Source organism: Anarhichas minor, unplaced genomic scaffold (genome assembly GCF_050575085.1).
Source record: "Anarhichas minor isolate MPS153535 unplaced genomic scaffold, ASM5057508v1 ptg000080l, whole genome shotgun sequence".
In the NCBI taxonomy this organism is placed as follows: Eukaryota; Metazoa; Chordata; class Actinopteri; order Perciformes; family Anarhichadidae; genus Anarhichas; species Anarhichas minor.
In genome coordinates, this window is record NW_027466526.1 from 2,053,264 (window position 1) to 2,078,566 (window position 25,303).

At 40.8% G+C, this 25,303-nt stretch overlaps 1 protein-coding gene across 1 annotated transcript; it reads right to left on the reverse strand.

The window, feature by feature from the left end:
* Nucleotides 1-7,734: 7,734 nt before the first annotated feature.
* On the reverse strand, nucleotides 7,735-16,927 carry LOC142938124 (uncharacterized). Its single transcript, XM_076081352.1, has 17 exons — nucleotides 16,905-16,927; nucleotides 16,770-16,780; nucleotides 16,598-16,687; nucleotides 16,250-16,377; nucleotides 16,031-16,171; nucleotides 15,881-15,949; nucleotides 15,629-15,799; nucleotides 15,457-15,553; nucleotides 15,165-15,373; nucleotides 14,635-14,994; nucleotides 14,434-14,548; nucleotides 14,146-14,351; nucleotides 13,943-14,060; nucleotides 13,689-13,861; nucleotides 13,512-13,591; nucleotides 13,310-13,428; nucleotides 7,735-13,225 (listed from the first exon to the last, which is right to left on the reverse strand). The coding sequence occupies exons 1-17, from the start codon at nucleotides 16,925-16,927 to the stop codon at nucleotides 13,074-13,076; spliced, it is 2,262 nt and encodes a 753-aa protein (XP_075937467.1). The 3' UTR covers nucleotides 7,735-13,073.
* Between the last annotated feature and the right edge of the window lie 8,376 nt (nucleotides 16,928-25,303).

Below are 25,303 nucleotides of genomic sequence, written 5' to 3' on the forward strand. Positions count from 1 at the left end.
TAAAGGCTTTGAACTTGTCGGATTATAATTGCCAATTACATCCCGATTGGTACATATTATGATGTCATTTGATGCTGGTACCAAGCACAATCTACATTGGCAGAGTGTTTTCAGTCAAATGTTAGGCTTCACTTAAGGACCCACAGTATCATACCTGCTTGGCATATATTGGGCACATGGCCAAAGCTATTGAGACTAACCTCCAATGACATATCTTGTCCTGCTATACGAAGTAACTTGATACTATTATAGGGCTCTGTGGATTGTGAACTCTGAAACTGGCCATCTGGTAGGCATTAAGGCAAAATGATTGTGATGAATTGACTTTCATTTGAAAGTGAGCAAGGCCATGAGTATGATACTACAGCACCACCAATGACCTGTTGGTAGTTTTTGTTATCCTTTCAGGATGGCTGTTGAACTAGGATTCACTCTGTGGTTAGTGAATGATGGCTTCAACCAAAGAAATGGTAAGACATTTTGTCAAATGTACTTTTTACCTCCCGTCCTAGAGTTAGATGAAAACACTGAGACAGTACCACTCTCATGTCTGTTTGTTAATGAAGCTACATCCAGGAGGCCATTGGTTTAGCTCAGCATGAAGACAGGAAGCGGGAGAAACAACAAGCTTGGTTCTGTCCAAAAGTAACAAAATCTGCCTACCAGCACCTCTAAAGCTCACTAATTAGCACGTGTCCTCTTTCGTTTAATACTTACGCAAACAGAAATTTTAAAAAGTCACGTTGTGGTATTACCGGGGTAATGTGCTGTAATAACTTCCTGGCAGCTTCCAATGTTAAGTCAAACTTAATTGATATTCCATTTTTGTCTGTAAATCAATTTGTTATACATTTTTCATACTTTTTGGAATCGTTAGGTATTTGCTTACATGGATGGAGAACTTATTTTGATACAGGCAATCAAATTTAGATTTGAAGATGTTTTATAACTGTTTGAACAGGCTGATTAGTACTCTTCATGACGAGTAAACTGAACTTTATATACGGATAATTTTGAAAAAGAATTCTGTCCTCACAGAGATACAAAAATTGAGTGGAATACATTTTTCCATATCAATATCACTCATTTTATTTTGTTTTTTCTACCTCTTAGGACTCAGTCACCTCAGGAAATAACTTGCTCAAGGTTCAGACATTTGCAAAAAATTTAGAAGGATGTATTTTGACAAACTTATGATTTTATAAAGCATGAATGATCACAATGGACATCTGCTGGTGAGAATCATTAAAGACAAATATTAAAGATAGAGTGGGATGATACTCTATTGAAAGAGGACGAGTGATTTTTCTTCATGTTTAGATCCGTGGGCCAGGAGCTTTTTCACTATTGTGACCAACTTGCTTTGATATATCTAGCGTGGAGCACAATGTGGTTATTGAACTTAAAGTGAGCATCTGCTTGTCATTGAGAACATGCGACTGTGATTTATGACTAGGATTCAACATCAAGACATGAATGGGATGGGATAAGAGATGACATCAGGGAATCATAAAGTGAATGAAAAAACAGATTGTTTCCTTCACATTTACCTTTTTGAGCCAAGGTCAAATTACTAAAGGGAGATGTGTCAGTTGTATTTTGTCAATTTTACCTTCTGACTCACATGGACTGCAGAGTCTTCGGCTGTGAGCCATCAGTTGATGTTATTATACCACAGCCATAATTCAATAGGCCCTGATCTGATCTGTATCTCTGACAGAGTTGACATTTTGTGAGAGGAACAACAGTGAACAGGAAGTAACGGACACATTTTTCTAGTGACCCAAATGAACAAGAGAATATCAGGAATAGTAGCCATAAAAAACATGTTTTCTCTTCTGTGGAAAAATGTGTTTTGTTTGTTTTGCTATAAATGGTTGACATGATATTGTAATCAAATTTTTCATGATTTAATTATGTGATCTCAATGACTCAAAAAACATGTAATCCTCTCATTTTAATACATACTTTAGTAATGGCAACGTAAATAAGCACCAACAATTTATCTTCAAACTCCCCTGCTTGGTAAAGCTAAACATAAAGCCCAGCGAGTAAAAAGAAACATCTGGGATTTTCGCTGCACATTTTAAGAAAAGATCAAATTCAAGACATTTATTCTTAACAACTATTTTACAACTTATCAACAAAGGAACACAGTACTTAATAAGTAGTATAGTAGTATAGTTTTTATTATTGTCCTTTATCGTGGCATCTTATTGAAATACTGCAGCAAGATGTGAGCACACATTGACGGATAAAAGGCATTGCATTTTTGCAATACATTTTTGTTTTCATGTTTAAAAACTTAATTTAACATAGTATAAATTAGAGTGTTTTTTATATTATTGTAGACATCAGATCAGAGCACTGATGCGGTATACCGATTTAAGAGACTGGTATTATTTGATGGCATTCTGTAGATAAAACATAATCATCCCTCTTTGGAACAATATCGCATGGTTGCATACCTCCTTTTCGCTCGTCTCTGCCTGCTTCCAGTTCAAACATTTTGAAAACGGAAGAGTTTTGTGCAACATTCGTGCATACTGTTAGATAGCTGTTTGATGGGGAACAGCGACAGTCGGCCCATCATAATATTGTGCCAATTAATGTGGGTCAGGTCAACACTTCAGCCTCTTTACTGCTAAAGGGACGGATGGAGATCCATCCACTTGATACCACTCTGTAGGCTGTCTAGATTAAAGAACCTTGATTGCCGGAGAAAAAAAAGGATCACTGGGATAGAAGAAAGCCACTCACATACCTTACCCAAGCTGCCTTCAGTGTTGAGTTCCACCACAAAGCAGAACTGTGTACATTGATCCAGTAAATAGAGCCAGCGGTTTGCCATTTGATAGAGGACTTGAGTGTGACAGGCATGATACACAATAACATTTGGACATATTTTACCATATAGGGTCTAGCTGAACTGGTCTAACCCAAGCTGGGATTAAGCATGTCACTTATTATCAAAATAACAGATGTAGTGAACTTTAGAATAAGTTGTGCCATGAAATAGGGGAATGCTCATTCTGCTTTGCTGGATGCTCTTCTTATCTTCTCCAAAAAGACTGAATCATTTCTCAAAATACGATTAAGCCCTTAACGGGGAGATGTTTTAAATGCCCCAAGCCTTGAATAACAAAGAATACATTATTGTGAAAGTGAAAGCAGTATTGGGGCTATTTAGAATGATATGGGACAAATTAACAGGGAATATATTAATCACAGTTAATGCAAATTTGGCCAGCTGTATTATCCGTGTGACATGACCTTCAGAAAAAGATGAGCTCAGTGTCACAAATAACTATTTATCTTCTACCGGCTGTAAGTGGCAGAGCAGCCAGGGCAGCTCTATCAGACTGGCACTCTTGACCTTGCATGACTCTGCTTGAGTACCAGTTCCTCTGGCCAATAGCCAGGACAGCTTAGACCACTTCAACCAGTCTGCTACAACAGAGCAGTAATATGAGATATCAACAAGGTGAAGCTTGCAGGGTTGCAACAAGAATAGGTATCCATCATTAAATATTTGAAAACGTTTCTTTTTGTTCTGAATAGATAAGGAAAATCGAACTAAAAGATGAGTGAATGTAGGAAAGTGGAGATAAAGGTATGAAAGGCATGAATATCCTTCAGTTATCATAACCATACCATAGCGCTTGTGCCCTTACTTTGGTTCTCACTGCTTATTAAAACTAATCCTAGTTTGCTCATTTACCATCTCTGCATTCTTTCCTTCTCACTCCTTTTCTATTTCTTTGTTTCACTCCTTCTGTCTCCCCTGCCTTCTGCCTATCAAACACTTTTTCTTTTTTCATTCACGTATTTCTGTCTGTAAGTTTTTCTGTTTTCCTCTCGCCGCCTCCTTCTCCCCTCTCTCTCGGACACCTCACCATCAGGGAGCTGCGCTAATCTTTTTGACCTGCCACATCCTCCACAGGCTCTTCCGCCAGCTTAAGTAGGGGCTCTACTACAGTGTGTGCAGTGTATCTGTTGGGGAGTCTGTGGCGGGTAGCGTTTGTTGATGTTGGGATGCGTCTTTCTGTAGTTGTGAGGCCTGTTTGCACGCCTCTCAGGATCACTGAGCTCATGGTTGTGTAAGCAACATCAGAAAAGAGCAGACAGTTTTCTCTTTGAAAAGCATACAGGGCAATCAGAGGAATCAGTTCTAATTACAGTCATATTAGCATCCACTATCATTCAAAAATGGAATTTAAATTAAGAATCTCCTTAATTTGTAATTAAGCAAATCAATGTGCATGCAAAAGCCTGTTTTATTTGCTGAAATAACTTTTATACATATATTTTTCTTCTTTTTTCTCTGATAATATTATTTTCATATTGCTTTATTATAATTATTACATTTTCTTGTCCATTAGTTTTCATTACTCATTGCACAAAAGTCATTTAGGACGGTGTATTTTACAACATATATTGTTAAGCCCTTGAATAAACTTGAAGAAGTAATTCCCAAATAGAAAGCCAGATTTTAGGAAAACAAGAAAAAAAAGGCCCAAAAGGAAAAAAAACTGCATTATGGGAAATAAGTCAGAAGGAGAGAAAACCATTTCAGTTAACTATAAACTGTGTGTGTGTGTGTGTGTGTGTGTGTGTGTGTGTGTGTGTCTCTCTCTCTCTCTCTCTAAAGGGCCAGCCCGACATTGTGATTTATGAGCTGAGAGCAAATTCTATCTCTTACTGACTTTTACACTTTATCACCAGTGATAAACGAGCAGGTCACACACTTTCACCCCTGAATAAGCTAAATCTGCCTCACAAAAACACACAACGTCGCTCTTTCACATAACATACAGTACATACACGCGTGTACACAAAACGCACGGTCCCACGTTCGTACGTCAACTGTCGACGTACAAACAAATGCCCCAAAAAAATCGAGGCACAAGCACTCTTCCTTAACCCATAAACACACGTTCACGCACACTTCTCACTCATTACCCAGAACTCTCTCACCCCCCGAGCCGCCGTCCACTGACAGGCGCTCGCCCCGACTTCTCTCTGACACGTCCCCCAGGGTCAAAGGCCACCTCAGTAGTGTGAAGAGCAGGGGGTGTTAAGGGCCCCGTGGCGTGACTGGGGGGATCAGACCGGGGAGGTAAGTCATATTCCTTTTGGTTCATTGTGGAGCGAAGGGCCAGGGGGACTGAAAGGGGGCACATTGTTGAAATATACTTGTGATAATGATGTTATTTGGGTACTCGCAAGGCCTGCTCGGCAGCTGTTGACAGTAATGATGTAGTGTGTGAGCGTGTGTGTGTGTGTGTGTGTGTGTAATTAATGATTCTCACAGCTCTCCTACATACCAGCTGCTGACTGAGGCAGGAAGTGGATGATTGATGAGAATTATTGATACCTTTCTCCCTTAAACACACACATACATGTACCAGCACCATAATGCACAGGGTGGCTGAGTCCTTGATAGGGTTTTTAGTTTGTTGCCTTTTCTCCACCTATTCACCAATGCACTCATCAGTCATTGGTGAAGGAATGTCAATACTCCATTGTGTTTAAAGTTACCATCTCCCATATGTTCTTTTTTGCGATAAAAGCCACAGAAATGGCAGCTACATATTCTGTAATGTAAAGATTAGTGGAAGGCAGTTGGCACCAGTGGGTACATGATTGGTGATAGAAAACCAGTTTTGTTGAATTTGGTGCATGACAAAATAAATTTTCACTAAATAAAATGATGATGATTTTATTCAAACAATGGTTTTAAAAAGTATTAGCAGTGCTGGAAGTGGGTAGGTATCCCCGGTACTTCTACATTTTACTTTGTGCACAGTGACTTCTTCTTGAATATCGGCACTTCTCACAAGCTGCAATATTCTTGTCTGCTCTTGGGCAATCTCCATATCAGGGCAATTCATTATGGCCTTAATAAACTCCATTAACCACAGGGCATTGTAAAATAAGTAATAATGGCCTGCCTCCACGGGGCAGAGAACAAGAACAGAGTCTGAAGAAGATGACACACAACAGAGCGAGTCAAACATAGCTAAATGTAGGGCAGGAGCAGTAGGCTAACCCTAGCAGCATTGACAAGCACGTTGTCAACAATTATATCGTGAGTCAAAATGAATGGCCCGACTGTTGGTCAAAGGATCAAATGCTGTATTTTTGCTGGCTGGTTGTCAAAGACAAACTGCTTGGATGCAAAGTATGTAGCAAAATGACATCGATTTCTGCTCCGAAAGAGCAGGGACTGAGGTTGACAAAGGAGTGGAGTGAGGATTTAATTTCTGCATTTGGTACTGACAAGGCTAGACAACAACATCGATTGCAAAAGAAAATCAAGGAACACAGAGATTCCCTATCCCACTTAAAATCAGCAGAGATTAAAAAGATTCACCAAGTAAATTCAAGAAATGCACAGGTCTGAACACAATACAAGTTGCAGAGTGTTCCCAACAGCTTATACAATTGGTAAGCATGGGCATCCATTTAGAGATAGGCAAACTGGAGTGAGTTTGCAAGAGTTAAATGCAGTGAATATGGGCCGAGTTTTGCACTCAGTCAAGACGTGTGGTGATATCATCGACGATCGTTTGTGGGCAGTTATTGCTGACGCAGAGCCAGACACAATATTTTTTGAGCTGCTTGAGTTGGATGGGACCAAAGCAAATGATATCACTGAGACATCGCTGGCACGTCCTCACAAATATGGCTTTGATGACCACTTTTCGATGAGTGTTTTGTGGCCTTCGCATGTGATAGAGCATCAGTCATGCGGGAGTTGCTACACAGCTTTGTGCTAGATTCCCAGACCTGTATGTATGGAACTGTTCGAATGATTGTCTAGAATTCGCAGTTTGGGACGTTGCCAAGTAGGTCAGTGGACTTAATCATTTTAAGACTTTCTCTGATCAGCGTTACACTTTAAATCTTGCCTCACACAAAAGCCAGAGCGAATTGGTTGAGTGTGCACAGAGTGTCGGCTAGCGTCTTCTGGTCTTTGGACGTGTTTTATCAATGCCCTGGGTTGCTTCAAGTGAGAGAACTGGGAAAGCTGTTTGGGAAAGCTACAGAGTTTTTCAGATGCACTTTTCTAGCGCTGCCAATGATGTTACCAGGGGTTCAACAGAGACATGATGTTCTTACCTCTGTGCCCTTTCTTTTAAGCATGTATGATGCCTTAACAGAACTCAGTGATCTGTTAAGGATGCTCCAAAAGAGAGACACAACGCCGCCTGAGGCAGACAAGCCGCTGGCTCAACAGATTTGGCTCTTTCAGTCCATGGTCTCAACTTCAGGCCCCTACAGAAAAACTGTTCTTCAAGCTCCAACAGAGAATTCTTTCAAGACTGTAGCCCTGCATGATAATTAAAAGATCATAAAAATCAATGCAGGATCAACGGTTCTTTTGCAGCATGGCAGAAAATATGAAATGCAGAATGACACCTACAACTTCCTCTCATGTCAGGACACGAGACACCATTAGAGCAGTTCAGTCCAAAAAGTTATATAAGGTCATGGCTGGCGAAGGGAAGAAGATCTGCAGATGAAACGGCATGCAAAGCCCCTCATCATTCAAGCACAGCTGACCCCAAGGCCTGCTGGAGCTCTTTTTAAGTTGGCTAACATCTTATTTCTGATGGATGTCATCACTATTGGCTTACAATATTTAGTTCATGAAGAATACATGTTTTAGAGTAAGACTTAATATTTCTGTCTTTGGCAATGAATATTTGTCAACTTTACTGATGTGTTTCAAAAGTACAATAGGTGACAAGTGACGCTGAATTAATTTACCATTTAATGAGATAACCTCACTGAATTCATCACCACATTCATAGCTAGCTTATTTCTCTTTTAGCCGCAGGCAAGGAGAGATACTGATGAAACAGCAGTCAACGAACCTGGTGCCATTTCTGTAAGTATGTGAACAACTTATTAGTTATGAATAACCAAGTTGTTTGTCATCCTAGATACTAGACTTTTTTTCACTTCAAGAATGGATTATTAGCACCAAAATATAGGATACCATTCATTATTCATTTAACATTACAAATTCAGCAAGAACGTCTACACTTATCACTTCAGGCGTAAGAATGCTTTTACCAAGCTGCTTGTCAGATGGTCAAACAGCGTTTGAAACCTCGTCCCCACATGGCCTTTCAACATCAGAATTTGCGTCTTTTGTAACCTACACTGACAGTCCGACAAATATGCCCACTTCAAGCAACTGGCCAGGTGTGCAGATGTTTTAAAAAAAAAAAAATTAAAAAAAAACTAAGTAGGGTTTGAATTTCTTCCTCAAGGTCTCCTTCAGGCATGGTCAGACAACACATCCTACAATCTAGTTTATTTTGAGGATACTGACAACTCTATAATATCTCAAAGTTTTACTTCCACTCAAGCCCCAAGACTTGATTCATGTATCTATGGTACATAGGGTTATTTTAACATGACCTGCCTGGTCAGTGATTTTCATCCCATACGGAGCGTGTATGGGGTTAATTTTCAGTCCCCATGTGGTATCTCCATAACCGCCATAGCCCCAATATGTAATGACTTTTTTGAAGAAGCGCACATCAGCTATGGTGTTGCCCTATGAGGTATCTACGGCCTCTACTCGCATAGACACAACTTAGTAACTGCTCCCCTTAGCTGAAAAAGAAAATCAGTACAAATGCAAAGTAACCAGGGAGTACAGGCTTTACTGTGAAACTGGCCACTGTTATCACTGCTTTCATATGCACAATCAGATAATCAATTTCTCTTTGCAGGGCATTGCACACATGATGGTTGTCACTGTTGGGACTTCAAGTTTCTGACATTTGACTGCTTTCTGCTCGTACTACATGTGAAGCACAGGAATCGCTCTCCTCATGAATAAAGAATCCTTCTCTGTGCACTGACCTTGCAAATCTTTGCATCTTGATATCATTGCAATGTAAAAAACATGTGTCGACTCAATTTTTGAGCCAAAACCTACATACACTTGCCAGACAGTGTGACTTCTTTATTTTTCCATTTGCGCCTATTTGCAATCAGGCAAGAAGATTGTAAAATAGATCTTCATGTGTAAGAACTTTTAAGTATTTATCAAATTATCTGATGGCAGGTACTCTGAGGGAATGCTTTTCATCACTCTGCCGTCACAAATTTTAAGAAAATGCTGCCAATAGCTGTAGCCATCAATAATCTTGTGTTATACATGAGTCAGGAGGGTGTCCATGTTGATTTCACTCCATTTTAACTCTAGCACTGCGGATGAATATTCATCATTTGCTTAATAAAGTCCCTGCATCATGTGCTACACTTGTAGACATGACCTTGCACTAATTTTTCAATCCAATGCATTTTGATATAAGTTCAATTTGGTGATACATATGCTGAGGATAATAAGCATATCGGCAAGTTATATTTAGAGACTACTAATGTTGACCTTTGACCTGATCTGGGTCTAGATTTACAAAACCATGCAGGATAACAATGATAAATGATCACAATTAAGACAAAGGATGGGATGTACAGCAGAAGGATGGGGAGAGTGAGAGACGTTAGATCTGATAGAGTAGGAGAAAAAGTAATAGGGACAAAGAGGGGTAGTCTACACATTGTTATGCATTAGTTATCATACTCGTCTGCATGTGTTCAATGTGTGTCTTGGTGTGTATGTGTAATTACAGTAAAAAAGGACCTGGAACATGTGGCTGCTATTATCACCACAACCTGTGATCAATATGGAAGACTCTCAGCTTCTTGTGAGAGCATATGTGTGTTTATGAAAGACCCATCTAAGCTGTGAGAGGGCTGTGTTTGAACTCTGGATCGCAAATAAGCTCAGCAGATTATCATCATAGATCTTCAACCTACTTTCAATTGTTACAAACAAAAATGTCAATTGTCAGTGTAAGAGATATACACTGTAAAAGAAAGGAGACAGAGAGAGAAGGACAAATACAGCAGCGTGTAACAAAAACAGATTAAACTGGTCAGACGGTAAAGTGAATAAAAGATACAGATTGAGGAAAAAAGAAAAAAAAGATTCAAGAAATGATCGTGTAAAACACTGCCTGTGTTTATTTCAACGCATTCTGTCCGTCTGCTAGCAGGTCATAAAGTGGAGAGTCTCTGGCAAGCCTGGTGGATCTGCAGCATTTTTAATTGGTGTGATAATTCAAAGCGATGCGATGCACATGAAGAGTTGCCAGGAACTCGCAATATTATCCTGCAGACCTATCCAGTTTTTAATGTCCCACAGAGAGACGGGGAGAAATGTCTGTTTTCAGTTTTTTTGCTGAGGTTCTCTAAACTCAAGACAAAATGCAAAACAGAGCAGTTTCAAGGGCCTTGGTGGGTTCACAGGTTAAAGCACCTTCTGTATTGGGCATCTGTCATGTGAGCTAAAACCTGTTTCAGTGTATCTCTCACTGTACTGTAAAAAAAGAAAAGCTGCACAATGTCATCTTTAAAAAGTTGCAAAAAAGAAAGTAATGGTCAATAAGGCCAGATGCTGATAGATAGTGATGTACCGATACCGGTCCGGTACTGAGCTCATGTATTAGTCTGGGTCATATTTAGAGCCACATTGTTATATTCCATGTTTATTTCCAACGTCGTTCTGCTGATAGACACCAGCTCAGTGCAGGACTGTGCAGCCGGTGAGCGGTTCATGACCTGCTTTAATCTTCTTTTCAACTTCATCTTTCTCGTTAGCGCTAGCTAACCTTGTGGTTTTATGTTTTGACTGCAGCAAAGTCAAAAAATAAACCACTCCTGCGGGATCCAAATGCAGTCCTCCAGCAGAGCGCTGCACACACACACACTGCAGTCGCAAATCTACACAACTCATAGGAAACGCTCTTATTAAAACACTTATAAAATGGGGGTATCGTACCATCTTTCGATTTCTTCTGGTAGTTTTGTAATTCTAAACATTTTGGCAATAGGAGCAACTGTTTGTATTGGGAAGCTGTAAGAATACAGCTGCAGGGTATCAAACCAAGTTATTGGTTGTGACTTATGGATATGGGACAAGTTGTAAAGCCTTTTGTGGCTGCAGAGGAAGCTGTGCCAAAATCTGAAATCATTTACAAGACCGCTGACTCTCAGTGCTGTCTGAGGTAGAGTTGCATTAAGTTATCTAGACTCCAGGTTTTGATGAATCTGTGATAAAAAAAAAAAATTAAAAAAAAAGTTGTCCAACTGTCTCCTTTTACCTGAATCATAGTAGAATTTCAGAGTAAGAATGTTCTCAAGTGTATTTTTGAAGTAATGCATGAACTCTGGATATCTTCAATGCAAAATTCTTTAGTTGGTGCAACAAGTTGGTGTATGTTAAAACTATGTTTGTGGAAAATGTGGGTCGACATTAACCCTGTACAAGTGACTAATTTTTTACATCCATGTACAGGTGCATCTCAATGAATTAGAATATCGAAAAGTTAATTTATTTCTGTAATTCAATTCAAAAAGTGAAACTCATACATTATATAGATTCATTACACAAGGCGATATATTTCAAGCGTTTATTTCTTTTAATTTAGATGATTATGGCTTACAGCTAATGAAAACCCCAAATTCAGTATCTCAGAAAATTAGAATATTACATAAGACCAATTAAGAACATTCAAGATGACGCCGCGTACAGCTGCCTCGGTGTGTTGGTGCTCATGGTTGTGTTTGTTGTAAATAGATATAATCTATGGTGTATTGTCAGGAAGATGAGATATCAGACCCAACAATGCAGACGAGCTGAAGGTCCCCATCAAAGAAACCTGGGCTTCCATAACACCTCAGCAGTGCCACAGTAATTCATGCAAAAGGAGCCCCGACCAAGTATTGAGTGCATACTGTACACACTTTTCAGTAGGCCAACATTTCTGTATTAAAAACCTTTTAATTAGTCTTATGTAATATTCTAATTTTCTGAGATACTGAATTTGGAGTTTATTAGCTGTAAGCCTTAACCAACAAAATTAAAATAAACACTTGCAATATATCACATTGTGTGTAATGAATCTAATATACGAGTTTCACTTTTTGAATTACTGAAATAAATTAACTTTCCAATGATATTCTAATTCATTGAGATGCACCTGTACAGCGGAATAAAAAAAAAAGAAAATAGACTCAAGTAGAAAATGTCAGATGCAACAAATTGTAAAGAAAAAGTAAAAAAATTCATTTGTATGCCCCTTGTCAGTAGGACAGCTGAAATAAGAGGTTTGGAGCACCACACGCTCCGGTAGAGGGATGCTGTAGCCACACCGAGCTGCATACTGCTTAGTGACAGCGTACACACCTGATCCATCTGGAAGACGAATTTTAAGTTGTCTGCTCAAACCTGGTTAAGTGTTCCTAAATGTCAAGCTAAAAAGTCGAGTTGTTCCTCGTGTCCCTGGTGAGTCAAGTGCATTGTCCAAATATTCATTAGGCTTACACGTACGGAGGGGGAAGTAATATTCAGATGGTGAAAAGTACCAGTAGAATTACTCCATTAAGGGACGTTTCCTGCATTGACAATAGTTTGCTTCCGTGAAGTTATTAGTTTGAGTTGTTGCCGACTCTTAAGGTAACGCCATGTTTAACTACTCCAGAGTAATTATTTCTGCAGGGCTTTTGGTTACTTTAGCGATGTGATAATTTGGTTAAGTAGTTCTTCATTTCCCCTATGACAGAGTGGTAAGCCATAACATTTTGTTTCTTAAAAAAAAAAAAAAAAAAAAAAAAAAAACACACACACATGTGTGCAGTAACAGGTCTACCTCACTAGCCAGCTTTAATCTGGCACCCAAATCTAATATTCCTTACAACCTTCTCAGTTTGTCAATTTACATATTGGTGTTTGACAACTTCCTGTGTCTAAATGCATGTCTGTAGAAGTTGGACAAGTATCTAACAGACAACTAATTTAAGAAAACAGCTTTATTAAATTCAAAATTTTCCATTTAAAAATTACTCTTCCTTCAAATTAGGGCAGGATTTACTTTGCTTGGATCCTTGTGCTCCTGTGAAGAGAGGGCAAGACATTTAACATTTTTAACAAAGTGACACCATAGCGTGGTAATAGGAGTTTTAAATGATAAAAAAAAAAGTTCTCACTTTCTCTTCACAACACTGGCAAGTTTGTGAAAACTAGGAACTTTGATGTAGCGAGGAGAGGGGCGGTCAGCATGCATGCGTGAGACAGCTGGACTAGCAGGTGTGGTTTGAAGCGCTGCAGTGGGCTTGATGGTGAGACTCTGCATATCTACAGCACAGAAAGATGCAAAATGAGCCAAATCCAAAATGAGTGATAACTCTCATTTCCCAACAAGTGAACAAACTACTGTACCTGATATGGGCCGTGCAGTGTGGATGATGCCGCCGATACCAGCTGTGTCAGCCTCAAACCGAAACGTTGTGAAGAGGCGATGCAGACTAGCCAGAGGATATGTGCACTGTACCATCACCCTGTAAGAGAAGACAATTAAATACCCCTCTTCTTGTGCTGTACAGCATTTCTTTACAATTGAACACTGTATTGCAACACATACCTCTCAACAGCGTCAGAGTGTACCTGACTGCTCCTGCTATAGAAAATCTCATTTTGATAAGTCACATTTCCCATGCTGAGCTAAAAAGAAAAGGCAAAAAATGCAAATAGTGACATTTAGATTTGTCATCCGTTTGGTCCAATAGCAACATTAGTTTTAAATCTGTAGCAGCAGTACCTCGATGGTGGTGCCACAGGTGTTGATTGGAAAAGAGAACAGAGCCCTGGTGCCGTTAGTCTCTCTGGCTCCACAGAATTGGTCGACCAGGTTGAATCTTGCAGGAAGTCCTCCGCTTGGGATGGCCAGAGACATGTCGGCCACCACAGTCAACCTCCCTAGAGTCGAACACACTAGAGAAAGGTGTTCGAGAATTTTATCAGCTATAGAGAGACCCCCACCTGCTCTCAAAGTAAGTAACAGGATGTCCTTACAAATGAGTTCATTAGTAGAGAACGGACAACTCTTGATAGTTGAGCTCTCGACCTCTGATGTCTCATGATCCCGCATGAGGATCTTGAAGGTGCCATAGAAGCCCTTCAAAGTAACTCCCTGAAACACATGCAGCTTAGTCATTCATCACCATGCTCAAGTCAACTAAAGGACACAAGACGATGCGTTTAATGAGTTAACTCACGTCGTACTTGTAGCCGTGAGAGAATAGCGGCACCATTAGCTGCAGACTCTGGCTATCGTTGCTCATGATGTAGCCGTGTTTGGCTGCCAGCTCTGGTGTCAGCAGGTCTGAGCCGATACTGATCTCCCAGAGGGAGTCATAAGGCCGGTGGTCCCGACTGAAGCTGATGCCAGACTTAGAACAGACGGTATCAAAGGCTGGAGGAGCTGTCAAACACAAAACAATGATTAGTTTTCTTCATTCACAAGTAGGATTGGCAAAGTCTAAAAATAAAGGTTAGAGACTTACAGGCATCAATGAATGCCATGACTGATGTCAGGTGGTAAAAAGGTTTGTTTTCAGGCAGGATTGTCAGTGTGTAGTTGATGTTCAGCTCATAGTGAAGAACTGCATCGTCAGAGAACTAGGAGAAAAATATGAAGTGATGTCTTGCGCTCACATGACAGTTGCAAGACTTTAAAGTCACTCTTCTTTCAAAATAACCTTTACCTGCAGCAGGACAACAGGGTCATCAAAAGGCACCTTCAGAATGTAACCAAGAGTGTTGTTGGGGTAAACAACTTTAGTGATATTGTGGCTTCTCGTGTTCATAAATTGAACTGCAAATTCATCTCCATTCAAATGAACGGCAACCAACTCCATGTCTTCAGGGACGTCTCCGAGGTAGACCGTGAATGAGAGTTCGTCAACAACCGTTTGGTTTTCAGTGAAAACAGGGTGTGGCAGCAGGGGAGTGGACAGAGTCCTTTGGAATCGTACTCTGGTTTCTATGCGATCCTCATCCACCAGGATTTGCTCCAAGTAGAGATGAAACACATAAATCTCAACGAGATCGCCAAGCACGAAGCTCTGAAACAGACGCAGGGAGAATACTTAGAGAACAGGTAAAACGTGCCCAAAAATTCTGATGCTTCTGGTTTTAAGTAACATTGTTATAGAGTTTAATGTTGTATATTATGTCTTTGTCCACTATGACGACATCTGACCATTACAACATCTACTCCTAAGTGTCTTCTGACCTTCCTGTATCCTCCTTCAGCAGTTAAGGGGACGCTTATCTGGACTGTGGCGTTAATGTTCCCCACAACAAAGTGTCTGTCCTCTGCAACTGGCTGCGCCACAAGTTCACCATTGAGACCAATGTTGAGTTGTGTTCCGTGAAGACTCCGGTACGGCACCTCGGGAGTTCGCCACACCATGTAGCCGCTGTCATCATAAGATCCTTCATCTGTGGACGTTACACTTTTATTAGAGATTTACTCGTCTATCAAGGGGAGAATAAGCCACAGCAGAAAATATTGTAATACTGACACATGGAGCAAGCAGTCACCAGGTCGACCATGAGGACAACCCAGCTTTGTCTGGAGAACAGCGTTGCATGAACCTCCTCTACTGGAACGCCATTCACCTGGAGAGAGAGACACTCATTAAAAACCTGCTTGAACTCAACTTCACAAGACAGATTTATGCATCAGTGGTTTACCTCAGTGCTGAATGATTCAGGTTGCCCGTACGGAGTACGAAACACCAGCCTGCCATCGGTCAAGCCAAACGCGTAGCCCTTCTTGCGAGCATCAGAGAGGGCCATGGACGGCAACTGCTCCTCATTTCTCTGAAACGTCACCTGCCAGTCTGAGGTGGTGGAGCTATGTGCCTGGGAAGGGATTTAAAGTCTTAAAAACCAAACAAGGTGACACTTCACAGAATGAGACATTTAGTCAGCATTTAAACATACAGGTTTAAGAGCACTCCAGTCATCCTTTACTGTCCGAGCGGGACAGGCGACTTCACTCCTCACAGACACCTGGGAAGAAGTCATAATTAATAAACATCTGAAACTATTAAATGAGGAAAATGTAAAGAGGAAAAAAGTAAACCAGCTTGCCTCCATGTAGTTTTCCTCACAGGTAATTTCTCTGGGAGACCAGGGGAGAGAGGGAGAACAGGTCTTGTTCAGGGCATAGCTGTCCTCTCGTCCTTCACGCGTCACAGCCAGGTTGAAGTTAAACAAGAAGACCTCATCATCCTGAAAGAGCAGAGTAGAAAACACCTCGTCTGTACAGTAATAGTAAAAAAATGAGTTTTGTATGAAAGTTGTACGCACCTTGTTGTCAGTGTGACAGCTGAAGTAAGAGGCTCGGAGCTCCACGTGGCCCAGTAGAGGGAGAAGTCTGATGCTGTAGCCACACTGAGCTGCATACCACCTAGTGATGTCGTACACACCCGTCCCATCTGGAAGACAAATATTACACGAGCAAGGCAGCTTAATATGTCCAAACCTGTTATTATTAAGGTATAGAAAGGATGGATTTCTAAGAGACTATAACTGATTTCATAGATGCATGTGGAGTAAGTTTGGATGCAATTCCTAAAATGCTTAATTCCCTCACAGCACATGTTATCCCATTTCAGACAGTGATGGCCCAGCATGATGAAGCTGTGCAGGACTTACCAACGGCCTCAAAGAGAGGTTCGTCCCCAGTGAAGGAGAGATCAACAGCTATCATGAAGTAACGATCACGACACTCCATATGAAGAGCTCCTGTGTGCACAAACAAAGTGACGGTCAAAATATGGACGTTCCATTAGTTATTGTGGATCAACAAGCCAAATTTTTCAGTTACCTTCGGGGATGCTAGAACATTTTGCAGTGGACCACACAGACAGGAGTAAGGATACACTGCAAGACAAAAGCACGTGTCTCCTGCATGCAAAAATAAAGCTTAATAGACTGTAGGTTGCCACAAAATAATACTTACCCAAGGCAGAACACAAACGTCATCGCAATGGATGTGTTGGCAGAGTTTAAAGCTAGCTGCTAGAAAACTACACCTGCCAACCAACACGCGCTAAGGTGACCCACTTACTTTGTGTATATCCTGGCCGGGGTAGGACTATGTCTCTGCTGTCTGCTGCAACAGCTTTTATAAGTGTCCTCACCCATTAAGGCTGAAAGGCAAATCCAACCTCATCACCTGCAACTGATTGAAAGTGAGCTTGATTGCTAACGAGATACACATGTGGCTGTAAAGCCTGAAGGCCTCTGATTGGTTAGTGAATAAACCGACTTATAAAAGCTGGTGCAGGAGACAGCAGCCGCTTGATGCCAGTTTGGCCAGAATATACACCGAGCAAGTGATTCACTAAAGCTTGTATTGGTCTTTTTCAGGTCTTCTCATTTAACTTCAACCTTATTGCAACACATGAAGGAAAGGACAGCAATGCTCTGAACAAGACGTGTTCTCCCTCTCTCCCCTGGTCTCCCAGAGAAATTACCTGTGAGGAAAACTACATGGAGGTAAGCTGGTTTACTTTTATTTCTTCCTCTTTACATTTATTTTCATTTTACTCCTGGAATAGTTTCAGATGTTTACTTATGATTTATTCATAGGTGTCTGTGAGTGATGTGGCCTGTCACACTGGGACTAAAAAGGATGACTGGGATGCAGTTGTCCAAACGATATGTTTGGCATCGCCTTCTGGGAAATATTTGTCACCTGTGGCTGCAATACTATGACGAGGCGAATTGACTCATTGGACTTCTTGTGTCCTTCGGTTGAGTTGAACATGGCGATGAATGACTCGGCTGCATGTGTTTTATAGGGCGTTACTTTGAAGGGCTTCTATGGCACATTCAAGATCCTCATGCGGGATCATGAGACATCAGAGGTCCAGAGCTCAACTATCAAGTGGAGGAGTGCTAGAACCAAACTGGTCGACAAATACTGTGAACCCAGAGAGACGAACAGGGCTCTGTTCTCTTTTCCACTTGACAGCTGTGGATCCACCGTGAAGCTATCTGCTGCTTTCTAATGTGACTGTTAATCTCATTCCACAATGACGTTAACATTCGGCAACATGTGTGCCTGCACCCGAATTTCATGTGTTTTTTTCAGCAAGAAGTTGCATGCCCTGAAAAATCCAGCAGGGTCCGGCAATAATAATGACAGGTATATCTTCAATCCCAACTCTTTTGGCTATTTATTTCTCCCTCACCTACTTATGAATGCAAATGTAACCATATTGTCTTGCAGGGTCACAATATCGTGTACATAACCTCTGGTTGGACTGTTTCTCCTCTTTTCAGTGTTTAGGTTTGAGTTTGACACAGATGGTGTTGGCAGTATTGTGCATTCTGCAAACTCCACTGAAGGAAGGGGATTCCCCTGTTGACCTGAATGAACCACAACCTCAATATATACGTGCCGACAATATTTGTTTGTTCTCTAGGTGTACAGTCTCCCACCCTAGAGTCCACTACCAGACGCACCAGAAGACCTGGTTACCTTAAATACTCTGCATTTGTCATTGAGACTTTAACATGTTAGGATAAAGGCATGTAACTAGGTGGAGTAGCTCAAACAACCCAAAGCTTATTGCAGATTCACATCTGTACTATGGTGCACAAAAACCTGTTTTAACTTTAAGAAGTGTGTCACTCTCCTAGGGTGGCAGAAAACTTCCCAGAGCAACTCTAAACAAGGACGGCAAAATAACTTTTACCTTTAGTGAGGTGTGGTTGACCCTGTTTCTCAGTATGGACTCTTCTTTTAAAGTCAAAAGCCGGATCGGTGATTATTACGCCCACTTGCACACGTACAAAAGGACGTACCTACAGCTGCACTTTTTGAGACACCATGGCCACTGCCAGAAGCGGAGATAACGGAAAAACAAAATAACTGGAAAACCCTCCCGCTTCACTGAAGTCACACGTCTGGCAACATTTTGCCTTCCCTGTAAGTTATTTTTTTTAAATGAATGCATCTGCAGCTTGTACCAACCACCCCCAGTTAAGAAAACAGCGCTCAGCAAACATTACCGATTTCAGCGGCCATGTATGTCCACTTAAAGTTGATTGTGTGTCTACATCGCTTTGTTGTAATCTGCCATCTAGTGGATCTTCTTTTTGTTGTTTAACAGTCTGTTCACAATTGACTGGTGAAATAAGTTACTGTCATTACGTATTAAATCAATTATTTATATTTTACCATATGGTGTGGTACATTCAAAATAAAGATCACACTTGATACCATGTAGCTTCTCTTCTTAAATAAGATTGAAGATTGACAGTCAGGGCATGAAACCAATGATCTGTTGATCTTAATTAATCAACACTCTATCGTCTAACAGTGACATAGCCATCAGTGAGGTGGAAAGGAAGGGCCTAGATGTCAGGATTTACGTACGGTCACAGGCCTGCAATGATCTCGTTCGGTCAGCCATAACCACAATCTAGCTTAACCATACTATAGTTGCCATGCTCAAATACGGCATAGAAAGTTAGAATTTGAATAAAACACTGTCACTGGATGTTGCAGAAATAGATAAAACAATCTCATTGAATGTAATTGTCCGATAATGAGATTGTTTAACACGCGGACAGACAAAAACATTCACACCAACAGGCAAGGTCTATTTGACTTCACCTTCACCGAATGTCTTAAAACCATTGGAGGAACCTGGAACACCCAGAGAAAACTCAGAAAGAGGGAGAAGATGTATCCACACAGATAAAACCTGGCAGCTTCTTGCTGTGAGGTGAGATAGTGTGTTAAAATAGAAGACCTTTGAATTGAGGCGACTGTACATTTGCTATAACATTTGACATGATATGATGTGTTCAACCTACTTACTAAGCAGCTGTCTCCCTAAAACTATACATTGTGTATGAGGACTTTTTTTTTTTTTTTTAAACAAAGAACCCACCGTCACACACAAAGCATATCCGGAATTAGAACTGTTAGAATTGGAGACCACATGTGCAACAAGTTTAGAAGTAATGATATAAAGTAACACCCACTTTAATCGTACTGGAGGCTTCAGTAGCTGCTGTGCATCTACAGCTTGTTCTGTAGTCAGTGTGCTGTCTCTGTCTTGCACACTGTTGACAGTCGGTTGGTAAAATTAGACATCAAACAGTGAGGCCTGATGTTCGTCTGCTACATCTGTCTCAGTGCTGCTCACTGTTTATTGTTTCATCTCCACTTTATTTACTGTTGGCTTAATTATTTCCATGTTTGATCTTTTCGAGGGATGTTAGGGGGCAGCCATTTTCTTGATGTATCCACACAGTCACACATGCCAGAGGGTGTGCATACATTCACTGTTCCCCCCCCCCCCCCCCCCCCCCCCACACACACACACAGGGCGCTCCTTTTCACTTGCAGTGCAGGTGACAGATACTTCAACCACAAGATGGATGTCTGTCTGACTGCGACATCTTAAACCTGTTACCTCTGAGTGGATGTTTATTTGAATTCTCCTCCCAGCCGTATCACATACAGGGGGGAATTCTCTTGAACTGCAGCAACAGGAGTGTAAATATTATGGGGAAAACCACCGAGACATGAAATGTAGCTTTAATTACAACATTGATATATCGAGGTCAATCCCTCAGCGCATGTGGAAGGAACTTGACCTTTCCTTTTTCTGCCCATGATTTCTTGTTTGATTTGGTGTAGACACTCATTAAACAAATGTATTATATATGGTACAGTGTGTTTGTATAAGGGCAAGATGTATGGTGAAGGCTACATGGGGTGCTGGGGGCTGACTTTAAGGCAAAGCCACAGTTGTGCAAACTGGATAAGATATCAAAGACAAGTTATGTAAAAGAACCAGTGGGTATATGAGTAAAATGTGTCCATAAGTTTAAAATTATTCATGAATAATTAATTAGTTAATTAATAAAGTTACAGTGAAACAACTGTGGAAGATGTGACAAATTTCAGATTCAGGCTATGCTATAGAAATAGAAATCCTCTTGTTTCTCACTGTATCAGTGTGTCAAATCATCAAATTTCAAGATTAATAATCTTGAATTTACAGTGCCTGTATAAAGACAGTATCATTGTTAGACCTGTTAAAAATGAGGCTCGCTTTAAAGCCCCAGGGCAATTGGTTTCAGATCTTATTTTCTCCTCAACAAATATTCATGACTTAATAAACAAAAATCTAAGTTAAACTATAGAAAAAAACATCCTCATTATTATATATTCAAAACTTGGCTAATCTGCTTCATATGGACCTTTAGGGTGTTGTTTATCCAATTTGAAGGAAAGTGCCCCATTAATATCACCTAATTTTGATTAAAATGTTGCTCAACTCTGATTGGTGCATTGACACATGTGACAACAGCTTTTTCCAACTGAGCCACCCCCACTTCAAACCAGTTTTATGTTCATGAACGACTCCCTCATTCCTAGTAAGAAACTGATTGAGAAATTATTAGGGCCTTTAAAAATATCTAAAGAGAGAGTTTAGTTCTAAAGGATGTGTATACTGCGATACTTTCCTGGTTTGTCTAACAGTTTATACTGTAGCAACATGTTAACCATCGCCACCACCTCTACACTGTCGAGCTTAAACCTCTACCTGTAAAGAGAGGTGTTTGATGAAATATCCAATGTGGGACTGGTAGCCATTTCTACTCCTCTCTAACTTTGGCATGAAGAGGAAGCCACAGCGTATTGTAGCGTAACGGCATGTTTTGTTTCATTTTCACTTTACTCTTTATTTGATGCTGCAACGATAACTAATATTGTAATATTGAATGACTCTTTTTATTTTCAAGTAAAAAAAAGTCTTGATGACTATGAACATTTTGTATCATATTCATTTTACAAAAAGCAACTTTTTGTACACACAGCAAGTCATTGTTCAGCAGTGAGAAGGCTTTCTCTCGGGCTGCAGGTGTGTTTTCATATGAGGTCTTTTAGGTTTGAAAGCACAGACGGGCACACAGACTCCCCCAGCTTACTGACCGGGCTTTATGCTGGTCCCCAAGGGCAAAACAACCCCCCTGCTATTCCCAAAAGGACCCAATTTAAACCTAGAGGATTTAAAGTATGCCAGATATACCTGTTGTTGTCGTGCCTACTTCATAATTTAATAAGACATAAACCAAATGGTTGAGCTGCAATAAAGATGGTATTTAGTCCCCCCCAGCTACATGGTTGTAACCCAATACTCAGCGCTGGTGTAATTTAAGACCTGGTCTGTGACGAGCTGGGCTGGGCCAGGCCAGTATATGCCTGCTTTGTGGCTCAGGGAACTGACACGCTCTCAAACACAGAGGAGAGGCTGTCATGAGGCTTCACGGAGGAGGTCTGGTTTGAGGTTTTTTTTTTTTTTAGAAAGTAGTTCCATGTAGGGAACAATGTCAAAAAGGCCTCTTCCTTAAAAAAGTGGAAACATAAAAAAGCTGAATCCTTTGCCTCCACGTGCACAAATCGCTGTGATGTTTTATTTAATGTACTTCTGCAGGCCGTCGTACCACCTTACGATACCCTGGTACCCCAAGCTTTTACGTTGTAGGAAATAGCTCTGGCCCTGTACTAGTCTTTGTCCAGGACACGTACACCGCTGATGGTAAGCGTGTCTCCAAGCACCCTGGACCAAATCCTCACTGATGTGAAGAAAGAAACGGCTCCACAGCCTTCCAGAGTTTCTTCGATATTCTTACTGAATATTCAAGCACATGAGAAGGCTGCTTATGTAAATGTTTGGATTTTGAGACACACACACTGTTATCATTATCGTGGGGGACACAAATCCCAATGGATGAATGTGGTACGGCCACATATGTACATAGTATGTACAGTACCAATCCATCAATTAAACTTGACTCTAACATCAGCAGTCAAGCATCAATCATGTATTTAAAAAGAGCAACTGATAATGTACAGCACATGCAGCTCAGAATCTGTCGGCAAGCATACAGATTAGTTTAATGGGCACAGTTTTCCTTTCCCCAGAGGCTGTCTTGTGGTTGAGGAAAACACAATGGGATGCTTCTAGCACAATGGGTAAGCCAGCAAACATAATGCTGCTTCAGTGACGTTGTACCATAAAGAATGTGGGTCTGTCATTTGGGCCCATTTTGACAGTCCATGTGAAAATGCTGCGCCATAAAAACCACACGATCAATGTTTCCCTTTAGGTTCATCACCATAGACTTGATTGACGAACAATATTTGTGAAAAAAAGAAAATCCACCCACCCACTATACTGCATATACATAGATTTATCAAATTAGACATAAGAGTATTCATTTTAGTTCAACTGAAATATTTTAGATTTCCACCATTCAGTCAAGTTGAGCCGAACCAAACTTAACGTAACTTTCAGTGGCTGCTTTGGTAATCAATCAGCCGTCAGCCAGAATAAGATGGTAAAACAACATTAACCTCACAAGATTCTAGCGGTGTATGTTTCATATTTGGACCAAAAGTATAAATCACATTAGACGTTAACAATGTGACATTTCTATATGAGGTTTGAACCTGCCAGACTGCGGATTTGACTCACAGGAAAAGTGAAAGTGTTGCCAAGTCCATTGCCTTTTATCCCAATGAAATGGTCCCACTGTGGTGTACGGAGGAAATAAACAGTTCCATAGCTGGGAAGCCACGACTGTTTTCTATAACTCATAACGATGCAGGGATCCTATTACAAAACAAATGGATTGAGAAACAGGGAAAGAAAAGAAGCCGTGCAAAAGAGAACAATCAGTGAAAACGGGTTTAGACAAAGACTTAGAAATAGGATCCAAGCATTTAAAGAATTTTCCTGATTTGGAAAGGTCTAAATAGGCCATAATGTCTTCTGATCTTTGCAGTGGAGGGCAACCCACATCCGTAACCAAACCAAGTGCTGTCACTATATCCGATAAATAAATGTGCTTGATGAGAAGTCAATTTCTTAAAATTAAATTTAAAAATGAGATAGTATCCCATTCTGAATACACAGATTTTTTTAAGTGCCCTGAACTGATCATATTAATTCTAGGGATATCCTTATGCTAAAATCAACTAAATACACATTTTAAAGCACACATTCATTTGGGAAGGTGTTTCCTGGAAATTGTTACAAAAGGTTAAGACCCCCCGCGCTCGTTCTTTGTCATATTTTTTCACCCCTGATGAGTGCATTGGAGAAATTAAACTATTGTCCTAATGTTGGCGCTAGATGAAGAGGGGGACATGAATTACTGTGACACATTTCATGGTAATTTATCCAATAGTAGTCGAGACATTTCACTGAAAACCACAAATGTCTATGTTAAAGTGCTGCTACATGATCAGTCCCTACCACGGATTTTCCTGGAACATCTTATTATGAAATATATTTTATTCCTTAACTTGGAAATGGCCACGTTCTGCGTATTTCTTCCACTGCTGTTTCCCTCCCTTTTGGCCTCAGGAGGGTGTGCCTCACCAGCAGGGCATATCACCACCCCCTTTTGCATCCCTTCTTTTTCTGCACAGATGACCCACCATGCAGCAGGAATACTGCAGGGACAAGGAAAACGATCTTGCTGGCTTCCCACCAGCAAACCCTGTCAGTTGTGCTTAGTGGGCTGAAATGGCAAGATGGAAGCATTGTATTGGGGAATTGAACTCTTGTCCCTGCAGAGGATTGCAATCCTTACCCCTCTCCACTGAAAATAGTTGTTTGATTTGTTATACTGTATGCAGCACTGTGGAACAGATGTTTCCTCAGTTGATGGATCTGACAGTGGTTTGACCAAAATACACGAGTTAACCACATTTGGTGTGTGTGACACAGATGATGTCCATCAGGATAGAGGTGGGGACTCAGTACTAAAATATTAGATTTGTCCATTGGTCTGACAGAAGAATAAGAGGTCATTTAATCTTGTTTTGGTATTTCTAGATAACAGAAAAGCTTGAATTTGGAGGGTGCTTAGCAGTGGTCTGCATTGTTGCTCACCTTGCAACGCACTCTTTCATCTTTACTAGCAATCCCACCACACCCATCCGCCAGCCTCCAAAAGCCCACCTCTGTCATTGACCTTCAGTCTCCATGGTGGATGCACAGCTAAAGAGCCCGGGAGGCCAGGGTCACTGCTCCTGACAGGCAGCCTTCACTGATCTGTCTGTTGGCTAGACACATCGACAGGGATTTGGTTACTGTCAGCGGGGTACTTCTGAGGACGAGCCGACCCAACACACACAAACACACACAGAGCAAGACACACAGAAGTGTGTATGCATGAATGGATGAACACATGCTCTCTGTGTCTCACAGGCACAAACACACATCTAGATATCCACAGAGTTTTGACACATAAACACTCACATTCGCAATCGTCCCTCTACAAATTGCTACACAACCGGAAATACACAATTGGAGT

Bases quoted from the DNA above. Each gene is read 5' to 3' on its own strand.
- LOC142938124 (XM_076081352.1), bottom strand. From the start codon at position 16,927: ATGACGTTTGTGTTCTGCCTTGG. The intron at 14,995-15,164 runs GTCAGAAGACAC...CGTCTGTTTCAG, and splicing joins CTGAAGGAGGATACAGGAAG to AGCTTCGTGCTTGGCGATCT. The intron at 13,429-13,511 runs GTATGTGTTGCA...CTTCTCTTACAG, and splicing joins CACTCTGACGCTGTTGAGAG to GGTGATGGTACAGTGCACAT.